At 33.0% G+C, this 14,851-nt stretch overlaps 1 protein-coding gene across 1 annotated transcript; it reads right to left on the bottom strand.

Moving 5' to 3' along the window:
• Positions 1-12,244: 12,244 nt before the first annotated feature.
• Positions 12,245-14,522, bottom strand: LOC133817812 (zinc finger protein CONSTANS-LIKE 1). The gene is made up of 2 exons (XM_062250415.1): positions 13,562-14,522; positions 12,245-12,891 (listed from the first exon to the last, which is right to left on the bottom strand). The coding sequence occupies exons 1-2, from the start codon at positions 14,384-14,386 to the stop codon at positions 12,532-12,534; spliced, it is 1,185 nt and encodes a 394-aa protein (XP_062106399.1). The 5' UTR covers positions 14,387-14,522; the 3' UTR covers positions 12,245-12,531.
• Positions 14,523-14,851: the final 329 nt, after the last annotated feature.

Here is a 14,851-nt window from a genome sequence, read left to right as displayed (position 1 = left end):
TTTTTATACATACAAGGATGATCCATTAACCGTTAAATAGGCAATGGATGATCCTGAAAAGGAGAAAAGGCAAGAAGCCATGAACCAAGAAATAGAATCGATGTATTCCAATTCTGTCTAGGAACTTGTGGATCCACCTGAAGAGTCAGGCCCATAGGAGTGGATATACAAGAAGAAAAGAAGTGTAGATGGGAAAGTAAAGACTTTCAAATCGAGGCTTGTAGCCACAGATTACACTCAGAGAGAAGGTGTTGATTATGAAGAAATATTTTCTTCTGTGGCCATGCTCAAATCCATTCATATCCTTTTATCCATAGTGGCTGCCAATGATTATGAGATATGGAAAATGGATGTCAAGACAATATTTCTGAATGGCTATCTTGATGAAAGTATCTATATGGTACAAGCCGAAGGGTTCATAAAGAAAGGGGAAGATCAAAAGGTGTGCAAGTTGTTGAAATCCATTTATAGATTAAAGCAAGCATCTAGATCTTGGAATATCACTTTTGATGAAACAATTAAAACATATGGCTTCGTACAGAATGTCGACGAAGCATGTGTGTATAAATACATCAAAGGAAAAGTGGTGGTTTTCTTTCTTCTTTACGTTGATGACATTTTCTCATTGGGAACAATGTAGAGACATTGTCAAACGTAAAGAAGTGGTTAGCTGAAAAGTTCCAAATGAAAGATTTGGGCGAGGCGAGTTATGTTCTGGGAATCCAAATCTTAAGGGATAGGAAGAAAAAACTCTTGGCACTTTCTCAGACTAATTATATAGATAAGGTGCTTGAAAGATTCTCTAGGGAGAATTCCAAGAAAGGTCAATTACCGACCAGACATGGAATTTCTCTCTCCAAGGAACAATGTCCCAAGACACCTCAGGAGGAAGAGGATATGAGAAAGTATCCTTATGCTTCAGCAGTTGGGAGTCTGATGTATGATATGTTGTGTACTAGGCCTGACATATGTTATGCAGTTGGGTTTGTAAGTCATTATCAATCAAATTCTCGTTTGGAACACTGGATTGCATTGCAGTAAATCACATTCTCAAGTATCTTAGGAGAACGAGAGACTATATGCTGGTATATTCAGGGGGTGAGCTAAACCCTACTGGATACACTGATTCTAATTTCCAATCAGACAAAGACAGTCAAAAATCGACATCTGAGTCAATGTTCACCCTTGGTGGAGGAGCCACAAGAGATGGAAGCATATAGAAAGGAAATGTCATTATGTAAGAGAGATTGTACACCGATGTGATGTGACTGTTATGAAGATAGTGTCAGAACAGAACCTGGCTGACCCGTCAACCAAGACATTTCCTACAAATTCGTTCATGGGTCACGTGTGCAATTTGGGATCAAGGGAAATGTCTCACTTGATTTGAGGGCAAGTGGGAGACTGTTAGGATTAATGTCCTAAAAGCATGTAAAGACATTTTATTGATTTTAAATAAAAGTGCAATTTTATTATATTTGAATGTTATAATTATTGTTTGAATTAGTTATATAATAATATCAAGAAATTTATCTATTCATTCATGAGAATATGATCTTGTATTAGTACGAGAGAATTAAAATAATATATTATGAATAAAATAGTCAGTAACATATTAAAGTAACGAATCTTTAATGAATTGTTACCATTACGGTTTGCTAAGCATACGAGATGCAAGTAATCTAGATTCAGATTACTGATGTGGATAGACATCTTAGTAAAGGTATTGTATATAATAGAGATTATATATGACAGGATCGATGAGAATTAATTATCTTTATAAACTTGTTGTTTGACGTAAATATTTAATTCTTGTCATAATAGATGATCATTTGTAGATCAGTCTAAATCCTGAGTATTCATGAACTCCTGTTTATGTTTATTGGATCTTTTGATTCACTCGTTAAGGTCTCTAAGAATTATGAGGCTAATGCCTTTTGTTATGGAGATTCAATATCATGGATGGCTAGGAACATGAATTACAATATTGGAATCAATGCTTTCCTAACAGATCAAATATTGGTTTTCTTAATGGTTGATCCTGGAACTGAATAGTTATTGAGCTCAAATCTATAATTAGATTATAGATTAATTACTCACTAGTAAATTAATGGTACTTAATGATCAAGAGGTAATTAGAAGAGTAAACCGGTAATTTTGACCAGCTCTAATTAATGAACCAATAATGGAGGACATAACTATATATATTGATTATATCAATGGACTACTAAAGAAAACTCTATAAATATAATTCTATAAATACTTAGAGTGCAATTCCATATTTATATGGGAGTAATTATGTAATTAATAAATAAGATTATTAGATTAAAGAGTTTAATTAATAATTTGGTTTATTGGAGCTTCGTATTATAGGTCCATGATCCGCAGATCACCTCTGCCCTACACTGTCAAGGGTAAGAATGTCAAAAGAAAGATTTGTTAAGAGAAAGGACTAAATTGCAAAGGAATTAATTTTCTAGGGCAAGGAAATAATTATTTGATAATTAAGGGTAATTGATTAATTGTGAATTAATTAATTATTTAACTATATAGTTTTTATTTTGAAAAACTATAGGTTAAAATCAATATTAATCTTGTATGGATTAATATAAAGAGAGATAATAATAAATATCTTATTTATAATATAACATTTATTTATTTATTTATTTTAAAACTAATATTTTAAGATAAAGTTAATTTTTAATTAATTGATATTTATGTTGGGATAAATATATTGTCTTTAAAGTTGATTAAATAAACAAATGAGAAAATTAGGGCAACTTTAATAGGGCTGGGTGACACACATTGTACAGTACAGTGTGTGGCGCCTAACATCAGGTATTTTTATCCTTGGGATTTAAATTTTGAATTTCAAATAAATTTGTTTAATCATTTATTTAATTATTCTTTTTAAACATGATTTAAATAGATAATTAAATAAAAATATCTAATCAGTTTTAATTTGAATTATATTTTAATTAAATAAATATTATTTAATTAGATTAAATATCTTTATAAATCTGATATACGTGATATTCAGACAGAATGAAGAATCAGACTCTCTCTCTAAAGCGATAGTTTTCTCTAAACCTGAAAAATATTCTAAACATGTTCTTTATCAAAAACTCTCTAGATCTCATGTGTTGAGTACATCTAGGAAGTCACACAAATCAACATTTTGAATCCTACATGCCCACACGTCCTTGTGTGTTTGAGGATTGGTCTGGAAGATCAAGGTGTGAGATCTCATAACACTGGATAGGAAAATCGTTGATTTATACAAAAAGACTTAAGGACACTTGATAGGCTACAAGAGGTAATCCCTGATCTATTTGTATGTAATTTAATATTTATATATGTATATGATCCTGACTGGTATTAATATTTATTGAAATTGTCCATATATTCCGCTGTGTATATTTGATTTGATCATTTAATACCAACAATTTATGCCATTCTTTTTATATATAATATTGTTTATTTATTTAAAATGTATATAACAATGATCAAATTTAATAAAAATAATTAATAAATGGGTGTGACTATTGGCACACTTTTTTTCTCCAGTCACCCTTTTATAATTAATGGGTAATTAATTGGTCATTTACAAACATAATCGTGTGTAAAACTAACATAAATATCCTCAAACAATCATAATTATAAACCATAATTCTTAACACACACCCTCTCAACATATTAGGTATAAACATTAAAAAAATGTTAGATTATCAATTTTAAAAAAACCAAACTCTATATAAAAGGTAATGGATGAACAAAATATAGATATGAATACAGAAGTGGATGTGGAGATGCTAAAGATTTTAATTCAAATGAGCTTTTTTTTGTATCATATGTATGAAACTTTTTTTATTGTATTTTATTCTTAAAATTGTGTATGATAACAACAAGTCACTCAAGATTGAATCATTAAAAAGACTAAATAAAAACATAAAGGTGAAAGAAATGTCATTAAGCCATGAAAATGAGATGTAAAAGACATAATATTAATCATGATATGAAGTCATTGATTATCATGGGTATTTTACGTTAGTGACAATGATTTAAGTTTTAGTTTTGTTAGGAGATAGTGATTTTAATAATATTTGTATTATTTAGTAATAATTATATAAGGGGGTGTGGGAAGAAAGTTTTATGGATAATATTGTAGTTATTAAAAATTCAAGAGGGGTGTGAAATGAAATTCTTTTATTTTTAAATTTTAAGAAGGGTTTAATTAATAAAGGTGTGAGAGAAGAAAAACAAGTGTGTGCCAATAGTCACACCTTGAATAAACTCTATAAATAAAATTATGCAAATGTGCATTCCACGTTCTTTGTATCTAGTATATATATATATATATATATATATTATATCACCTATTTCTTTTTTTTTTAAAAAAAGTCAAGTTCACAATCTAAGCATATAAAAGATTATATGTTGTGGTGATATCGGATTTGTTTGGAAAAAAAATATACACGTTCAAGATATCGGGTTTGTGGTAACATGTTAATAAGTTCAAAATACTCAAGGAAATTAAAACCATATAATATTAATTTATTTTTGTCTTGTTACAATTTATTTTTTGTGCTAATAATGCAAGAGAAAAGAGAAAGAAAAAAAAAATGAAATAATGATACTTTATGTAGTTCCTCATTTTTATAATATAAGAATTATAAAAAGTATTACCACATTAAAAAAAATTGAGACAACATTAAGTGATGATCTAATCTATTAGTATTTACACAAAAATTATAATTTTCTATTATTATAAAAAAAATTATAATTTTCTTATTCATATTATAATCTTTTTTTAAAAACATTATAAAATTATCAATATAATTTTGTACTATTATAAATCCACACACAATATTTATATATATATATATATATTTATAATTACAAAATTAATTATCTATAATGGTACTTTTGTTAATATTGTTGTTTGTAATGGAAATAGAGAAGAGATAAAAAAAAATTAAATGTTGTTAGGGACATTTTCCAATCAAGTTTATTTTATTAAGAAACAAATAAATAAACTATGTTTGTAAAGATGTATAATAAAGGCTCTACCTTTCTAATAAAATATAGTGTTCATGTACATGCTTTATTCTTCTTATTTTTTTTAAATAAGACTAAAAGGGTTGAGTTCAATGGACACATCTTTTTACATTATTTTTTACACCAATTATAAGCCACCAGATTAAATAAAATCCAACAGTCAAAATCACGACAAAAATTAGAATATAATAAAACCTAACACAATCAAATCATAATTGTACGGTCATCTTCATTGTTCATTGCTGTCAAGGCTCATCGATGTCTATGCTTGTTTGTCGTCGCCGTCAACAATTGCCGACCACCAAGAAGAATAGTAAAACATTATTGCTAGAATGCTCTTATCTGAAACCTAGCTCTCTGATTTTATAGTTAAACAGATGGATAGAACCTCTGGCTTTCTTGAAGTTACAAAATTTATTTATCATCTTATTTTTTTGTCTTACGTGCATTTTATGTTTTCTGTCAAGAGTCTTTACTGTGTGATTATGACACAAATTGGATTACCATTATTCTCTGCTTGCATTTATCTTCGGGGACTATTTATTCAATATGACTTTTACAATTGTAACTGTTGTAAATTATGTATATAATATATATAATTTATATTTCAAAAGGAATCATACACCTATGAAATTGGTGGGTTGTTTTATTGACTTAGTTTCATTTATTTAGTAAATGTTTTTTCTAATTTTTTGCAACTATTCCCTTTTTATTTGTCACTAAATGTTGTTCCTATTTTTATGCAACTACTCCTTTTTATTCTCCAGAGTAACGTTAAGAGTAACGTTAATGCTCTGATTTTATATATATATATATATAGTAGCTGATATATAGATAGAAATATACTCTTATATACAGATACGATATATACAACATTTTTTGGCTGGGTTATTCATTCTATTTTTTGCTGTTTCTGCTCCTGTAATTCTTCATTTTGGAATTCAGAAGGCCTGTTGTATCCTGGGGGATTACTTTGTAAATCCTTAAGGACAGTGTCTTGTTTGCACGCCTCAGATGTTATCATTTTATTGTTATAATTTTTCTAACAATCTTAAGGATTTATGGATCCCAATGCTACTGTTGCTGCTACTATTGATAATACCTCAGGTTCTCTTCCTATTGGTGGTACTCCTTCTGTCACTGCTGCCATCAATGGAGATATATCTTCTGGTATTGGAGCAATCAATCTATCTGCTCCTTCCTCATCTGTTGCTGCCGTTCCATTCTCCAAGTCCTTCCCTGACATTTCTAAAATAGAAATGTTTGATGGTCAATTTTTTAAGAGATGGCAAGAAAGAGTCTTTTCACTCCTTGATATACATGATGTTGCTTGGGCACTTTCTGAAGAGAAAATAGACACCAATTCTGATGCTTGGACTCATGCCAATAAGGTATGTAGACACACAATTTTAAGTACTCTTTCTAATGATTTGTTTGATGTCTACTGCTCTTACAAGGAAGCCAAGGAGATATGGAACTCTATGATTGCAAAGTACACCGCTGAAGATGCTGGAAAACAAAAGTTTGTGGTTGGTAATCTTGATCGTTGGAGGATGGAGGATAACAAAGACATCAAGGTTCAGATTAATGAATACCACAAACTTAATGAAGATCTCAAGGCAGAAAACATTATCCTACCAAAAAATTTTTTGACTGGACTATTAATTGAGAAGCTTCCTGAATCTTGGAAAGAATATAAGAGTCACCTAAAGCACAAGCACAAGCAGTTGTCCCTTGCAGATATGATTACTCACATCATTATTGAAGATACTAATCGCAAGGAACTCCAAGCTACCAAAGCAAGAGAAATGGCAGCAAAGGCAAATTTGGTGCAAACTCAAAACAAAAATAAAAGGTATGCCAACAAACCCAATCATTCAAATAACTCTGATTACAAGCTTAAAGCTAATAACACCACTTCCTTTAAGAAAAAAGGGAGTTGTTTTGTTTGTGGAAAGCCAGGTCATCATGCACCTCAATGTAGGAAAAGGGTGAGAAATGACAATCCTCCTAAACCAAATGCAAATTTGGTGGAAGGAAATGATATTATTGCTGCGGTCATTTCTCAAGCTTATCTTGTGTCCAATGTGAAAGAATGGGTGGTAGACTCTGGTGCTACCAGACATATTTGTGCTAACAAAGATGTCTTTTCCTCCTACAAACCAGTAGGGGATGGAGAAGAACATGTGTATCTTGGTGATTCTCGAACTGCTCAAGTTCTTGATAAAGGAAAAGTTGTTCTTAAACTCACATCTGGCAAGACTTTGGCTCTCAATGATGTACTTCATGTTCCTAATATAAGAGCAAATTTAATTTCTGTAGCTCTATTAGGAAAGGTTGGAGTTAAGGTGTCATTTGAATCTGACAAGATTGTAATGACCAAAAATAATATATTTGTGGGGAAAGGCTATTGTAATCAGGGTCTTTTTGTATTGAATGTTTATGATGTTATTAATGAGAATGCATCTTCTTCTGCCTACTTGGTTGATTCTATTGATTTATGGCATGCTAGACTAGGACATGTTAGTGTTAGTTATATAAATAAAATGCAATTTCTTGGTCTAATTTCTGGAGTTAATAATTCTAGTCTAAATAAATGTGAAATTTGTGCTGAAGCTAAATTAACTAAGAAATCTTGTAAATCTGTTCAAAGAGAATCTGAATTGGTAAGTTTAATTCACACTGACTTGGGAGATTTAAAGCAAACTATGACAAGAGGAGGTAAAATATATTATGTGACTTTTATAGATGACTTTTCTAGATATGCTAAGGTATATTTACTTAGAAACAAAGATGAAGCTTTTAATATGTTTTTATCTTATAAAGCTGAAGTAGAAAACCAATTAAATAAAAAGATAAAGAGAGTTAGATCTGATCGTGGAGGTGAATATATTTTGATAAATGATTTTTGTGAAAAAGAAGGAATAATACATGAAGTAACTCCTCCATATTCACCTGAATCAAATGGAGTTGCAGAACAAAAAAATAGAACTTTAAAAGAAATGATGAATGCAATGCTTATTAGTTCTTGTGCACCTAATAATCTTTGGGGTGAAGCTATTTTGTCTGCTTGTCATTTACAAAATAGGATTCCATATAAGAAAACAGGTAAGTCTCCTTATGAGCTATGGAAGGGATACAAACCTAACTTGAAATATTTAAAAGTGTGGGGGTGTCTCGCTAAAGTTTTGTTACCTGGTCCTAAGAAAAGAAAGCTAGGTTCTAAAACTTCTGATTGCATGTTTATTGGTTATGCTATTCATAGTGTTGCTTATAGATTCCTTGTTGTGAAAAGTGATGTGCTTGATTGTAATACTATTATTGAAACAAAGAATGCTGAATTTTTTGAAAATATTTTTCCTATGAAAACTAATTCAGTTTCTCATTTGCCTGCTGAAAATAATTTTGAAAATTCTTTTGAAGAGCTTAGGAAAAGTAAAAGGCAAAGGAAAGAAACTTCTTTTGGATATGATTTTTATACTTATCTTATTGAAAGTGATCCTTTAACTTATTTTGAAGCTATTTCTTCATCTGATTCTTCATTTTGGAATGCAGCAATTAACATTGAAATTGATTCCATTATTAAAAATAAAACTTGGATTTTGGTTGACTTACCTCCTGGAGCTAAATCTATTGGTTGTAAATGGATTTTCAAAAGAAAGTATAATCCTGATGGATCTATTGATAAATATAAAGCTAGATTGGTTGCAAAAGGTTTTACTCAAAAAGAAAATGTTGACTATTTTGACACTTTTGCTCCTGTTGCTAGAATTGCTTCAATTCGAGTTTTAATTGCTTTAGCTTCTGTCCATAAACTTTTGATTCATCAAATGGATGTTAAAACTGCTTTCTTAAATGGTGATTTAGAAGAAGAAATTTATATGGTTCAACCTGAAGGATGTGTTGTTTATGGTCAAGAGAATAAAGTGTGTAAATTGTTAAAATCTTTATATGGCCTAAAACAAGCTCCTAAACAATGGTATGAGAAATTGGATCAAGTGTTAAAATGTGATGGTTTTTCTTCTGTAGAGGTTGATAAATGCATATACACTAAAGTTGTTGATAACGAGTGTGTAATAATTAGTCTGTATGTGGATGATATGCTTATTTTTGGTACTAATATTGACATTATACTCAATACCAAAGCTTTCCTTGCTTCCAAGTTTGATATGAAAGATATGGGTGAGGCAAGTGTGATATTGGGTGTTAAAATCATAAGGAAGGGTGATAGTATAATGCTATCACAAGAACATTACGTTGAGAAACTTCTTAAGAAGTTTGGACATTTTGATGTCACACCTGTGAGTACCCCTTATGATGCTAATACTCAATTAAAGAAAAACTTGGGAGAGCCTATTGCTCAATCTGAATATGCACAAATTATTGGGAGTTTGATGCATTTAATGAATTTCTCTCGACCTGACATAGCTTATGCGGTATGCAGATTGAGTAAATATACACACAATCCCAATCGTGATCATTGGACTGCAATAGTCAGACTGATGAAATATTTGAGAGGAACCATGAATTATGGTATCCTGTATAGTGGATTTCCCGCTGTATTAGAAGGCTACAGTGATGCTAACTGGATCTCAGATTCAGATGAGACAAAATCCACTAGTGGTTACATATTCACTCTAGGTGGAGGTGCAGTTTCTTGGAAATCAACCAAACAAACTATTATTGCAAAATCCACTATGGAGTCTGAATTTGTAGCTCTAGAGTTGGCTGGAAATGAGGTTGAGTGGTTGAGAAACTTCTTAGCAAATATTCCATTGGGCATAAAACCAACACCTTCTGTGTCTTTGCACTGTGATTGCCAAGCAGCAATTGCTATTGCAAAGAATAAAACCTTTAATGGTAAGAATAGACATATTCGTCTAAGACATGAAGTGATCAAGCAGCTGCTAAAAGATGGAACTATATCCATTGATTATGTGAAGTCAGAAGTGAATTTGGCCGATCCTCTGACTAAACCATTGAGTAGAAAATTAATTAATGAAACATCGAGGGGAATGGGACTTAAGCCTATTTAAGATATTAGTAGTGATAGTAACCCAACCTTTTTTATTGGAGATCCCATGAATAAGGTTCATATGGGTAACAACAAGTTGCTTGCTAATACTGCTAGCACTAATTTTGTCCCTTCCTAATGTGTGAGAAGTGCTAGACTGCATAATTGTGAGGATGAGCTACTGTGCTCTTAATGAATTTCATATCCATTATGGGTGGTGTATTAAATGCAGTATACACTTGATGAAATCACCTATATGAGTGTGGAGTGGGGCCGCTCCTATGAGATTGTGGCATAATTTCTAGAGCCCTCATGAATTACCAGGCACGCGCACGGCCTATTTGCGCAACACCGCGTCAAACAGCAGAATTGTGGGAGTGTAATGTGATTGATAAGATTATAATTTATATCAAAGAGTATTGGTTCATAGAATCTAAATGTTTCACCAATATTCTATTTATTATATCTTATCTTTCTAGAACTGGTTCATAGTCCAAAAGACACCAGATTCAAAGCATATGCACTTATGTTTTTAACCCAGCAAAATTATTTATTTAGTTTTAAATTCCTTTTGAAATATGTGGGGGATTGTTGTCAATTATGTATATAATATATATAATTTATATTTCAAAAGGAATCATACACGTATGAAAGAAGTGGTGGGTTGTTTTATTGACTTAGTTTCATTTATTTAGTAAATGCTTTTCCTAATTTTTTGCAACTATTCCCTTTTTACTTGTCACTAAATGTTGTTCCTATTTTTATGCAACTACTCCTTTTTATTCTCCAGAGTAATGTTAAGAGTAACGTTAATGCTCTGATTTTATATATATATATATATAGTAGCTGATATATAGATAGAAATATACTCTTATATACAGATACGATATATACAACATTTTTTGGCTGGGTTATTCATTCTATTTTTTGCTGTTTCTGCTCCTGTAATTCTTCATTTTGGAATTCAGAAGGCTTGTTGTATCCTGGGGATTACTTTGTAAATCCTTAAGGACAGTGTCTTGTTTGCACGCCTCAGGTATTATCATTTTATTGTTATAATTTTTCTAACAGTAACACCATCATCAAAGGGACCTATTTATGAATTTTAATTATTTTTTTACTCCTTAAGTTTTATTTTAATTTTGTTTTGTGATGGTTCATAAACTTGCCGAGAACAATGTCTTGTAGCTTTTATATGTTCTTCCAACTAGTGGATTCGTGCAGTGAGAGAGAGAAAGCTTAATTGTAAATCTTTGAACAATAAATAAATGTTTTGTCCGTTTGATGGCTTGTTTTGCTTCTCTGTTTTTTATTTATTTATTTCATTTTTTGGGCATAAAGAAAATAAAGAATGAGGAGCATCATGACAAAAGGATACAATATATAATATTAAAACAATAGAATTTTTTTTTTATCACATTGTGAAAATGAAAAAATAAATTTATATCCAACATACTTGACACTAATTTTTAATACAACCGAAATGTGGACTGATGGCTATATCACCCAATAATAAATGAGTGTGAATACTGACTCTTCCAGTATAATTATTCAGTCATAATCAAACAAAAATTTCTCATCTTGATTATTTAGACTAAACTAAAAGAGAAATACAGGTAAATTTACACACAAAGGAGAAATAGAGGTGGTTGGCGATTATTGACGGCAGCGTTGATTGTTGACAGTGGCAGAAGATCATAGACAGTGGTGAGCCTTGACGGTAATAAACGGTGAAGATGATGGGAACGGCCGTAAGAGAGATACAGTTGAGATTTGATTATTTAAGGCTTTATTATATTCTAATTTATATCAAAGATATGGTATGATTTTGACTGTTGGATTTTATTTAATCTGATGGCTTATAATTGGTGTAAAAAATAATGTAAAAAGTTGTGTCCATTGAACCCAACCCAAACTAAAAAAATTATATATATTCTAGGAAAAATCATATATATCGAAAATGTGTCTTAATAAATAGTGTGATCCCAAAACAATCATGGTCCCTTTCTCTAGATCAAATAGGAAGGTGAGCAGTCACAGCTGAGACTCTGAGAGCAGACCTTATCTCACTTGTCTTAAGGTACCCTCCCCTCTCTCTCTCCCTACCTTTGCTATGTTATTGCTTCAAATCATCATACAAACCAAAAATGACAGTGAAACAAGACCAAAACAAAAACAATACTCATAGAACATTATTATGCTCTACATGTTAGGATTGACTTGAAATAGAAATATACATGTGTACATTTACATAATAAAGCACTAGTGTATACAAAAATATCAGCACCAGGAAGGCTTACATCAGATTCATAATCTAGACCAAACACATTGGTGAAACAGTACAATATATATAACACTTATATATCAGTAATAGGGACTTCAGTGAATAAAGAAAAAAAAAAACAAAACTAAGACTTCTCTTCTGATATTGCAAACTTTTTTTTGTTTTCATTTTTTAATTAAAATGATGGGACAATGCCATATCCAGCTTCTGTCATTAGAGCTGTGGAGAACATCTGGTCAACTTCGACTTCTACATCTGTTCTTTTGGCAAACCTGCCTTTGATCCTTGGTCTGGTCTCTGCATAGGCCTTCCTTGAGGCATACCTTATTGTCTTCTCAAACTTCCTTGTCTTTTTTTTCTCTCTGTACCTTAGGACTCTTGCTTCTCTGTCCATTGGAGTCAGTTGGGTCGGCATTTGAATTGGGGGCCCTGAGAAAAGGTCTATTGTCCCTTTAGGTGGTCGTGGGTGGGAGATAGAGATATCGCTCATGGTCGAGTCTGGTACAACGCTCACATCCATTGATGATACAGAAACCTAAAAAAGACATCGTCAAGTAAGAAACGACATGTCGTTAGAAGCTAACTCGAGCATGTGTATTTTTTCAATGTAAAGAGTCAAAAGCATATCACTAGTTCAAAATATGAAAATTCTAGACGATCTTAGCGAAGAATAAAGCACTCGAAAACGATTGATTCTATACATTTTCTACACTGTGTATATAAAGCTAACGCTACGTACCCAAATATAACAGTTCTAAGTGATGATTAACAACCAAAGTAAAGTATATGTTTTAACTCGATGACAGTAAGCATATTTTAGAGCAGATCGAATTACGAAACGTGTAAAAATATGATCTAAAGATGATGACTTGGAACAAAAGGTGGAAAAGTGATAAAAGCGTAGGAAGTTTATATAGTTCGATTCCGATCTTTTAGGGAGAAAGGTGTAAAGAAAAAGGTGATGGAAGCGAATAAAGTGCAGATTAAAATATCATAAGATACCCTTTAGATTTAACATACAGGAACCACGTATGTAAATGTTTAAACATGATTATGTAGAGAAATAGGGCTCTAATAAAATAAAGATAACAATCTTAGGGGAAAAACTAAACTAAAAATGAAAATTCAGAAATGACCCAATCGAACTCAAATCATATATGTATGAATGAATGCATGGTAACAATAGAAAAATCATAGAAACTTACACTGTGACTAATTGAACCATTGTAACTGTAGCCAGATTTTGAGGATTCAAAGTCCAATCCCAGTTGAAAACCAGTCTGGTTCTGCTGATGCTGCAACTGGCTTTTCCCATCCACACACTGAACCGGAACCACACTATCGCCACCATAGCTTTTCTGCTGCGAAACACCGTAACTCTGCGGCATCTGATTATTGGTCTGACCGTACTGATGATCACCAAACTGGTTGTCGACACCGGAATTGTACTCCACAAGATCCAAATACTCGTCCACTTCCCCGCCAAACAAGAACCCATTCCCCTGATTCTGACCGTTCTTAACCGGATTCAGCAAAAGCCACGACGCCGCTTCATTCTCGTCCTCGTCTTCCGGATTCTGAATATCATCAATCCCCTCGTTACCCTCGTGGGACAAGAACCCATCACCGGTTCCCCCAACCAAGGTCGATCCGACCCGGTCAGTTGCTGGAGGGCCGTGAAGACACCCCGATATAGGAAGTACAGGGACCCGGTGGTGACGCCTGGCGAGCGGGTTCGCCGAGTGGATGTCAGCATCACAGGTGGCGCAGAGCGAAGCAGCGTCTGCCTTGCAGATAAAGGCCGCCGGGGCACGCTCGCATGCCTCGCAGACCCAAACCCGCTCGTGCCGCGATGCCACACGGTTGGCAGCGTGGATCCGAGCGTCGCAACCTGCGCAGAGGTATGCCGAGTCAGCCCTGCAGTAGACAGTGCAGGCCGCTGCTCTGCAAGTGTCGCACACTCTTGCCCATGCCTTGGTCCCTGCTCCTCCTCCGCCACCTCCGGCGCCGGTGGTCTCGTCCTTCATCATAATCAGCAGAAGATTATGTTAATACTAGTTTTGTTTGAGGTGATGGAACTTGAAGAAGTAGTGAAGAGGGTGTCTAGTTTGAGAGAAAGTGTAGAGCTTTTTTTTTCTTTTGGTAAAGAAGATGAGCAATGGTTTAAGCTTAAGCATAAGGTTTGGGTTAGTTTTGTTTGGTAAGTTTCCCGGGGGATTGGGAAGATATCCAGGGCTCACCACGTGGCTATAAATTAGTGGTGTGTTATAGTTGTTGCGTTATCTTGTGGCTGGCTTTAGTTTGTGAAATGGGGTCCACTGCTGAGTCAGAGGTTCTTATAGGACCCACTCCTTTTGCCATTTGTTGGACCATGAGAATCATTCTCAAGAGAGTCTACATTAGCGAGTATGGAATACAACAACACCACTCGCCCTCGTCGACGGAAGCGTGGCAAGTTTGCGGAGTGTGTGGTGGGTCCGGAAAATGGAAAGGAA

The sequence above is a fragment of the Humulus lupulus genome, chromosome 2 (genome assembly GCF_963169125.1).
Source record: "Humulus lupulus chromosome 2, drHumLupu1.1, whole genome shotgun sequence".
Lineage (NCBI taxonomy): Eukaryota > Viridiplantae > Streptophyta > Magnoliopsida > Rosales > Cannabaceae > Humulus > Humulus lupulus.
Note: the sequence above shows the minus strand (reverse complement) of the source record. Positions and strands in the feature narration are given on the sequence as shown.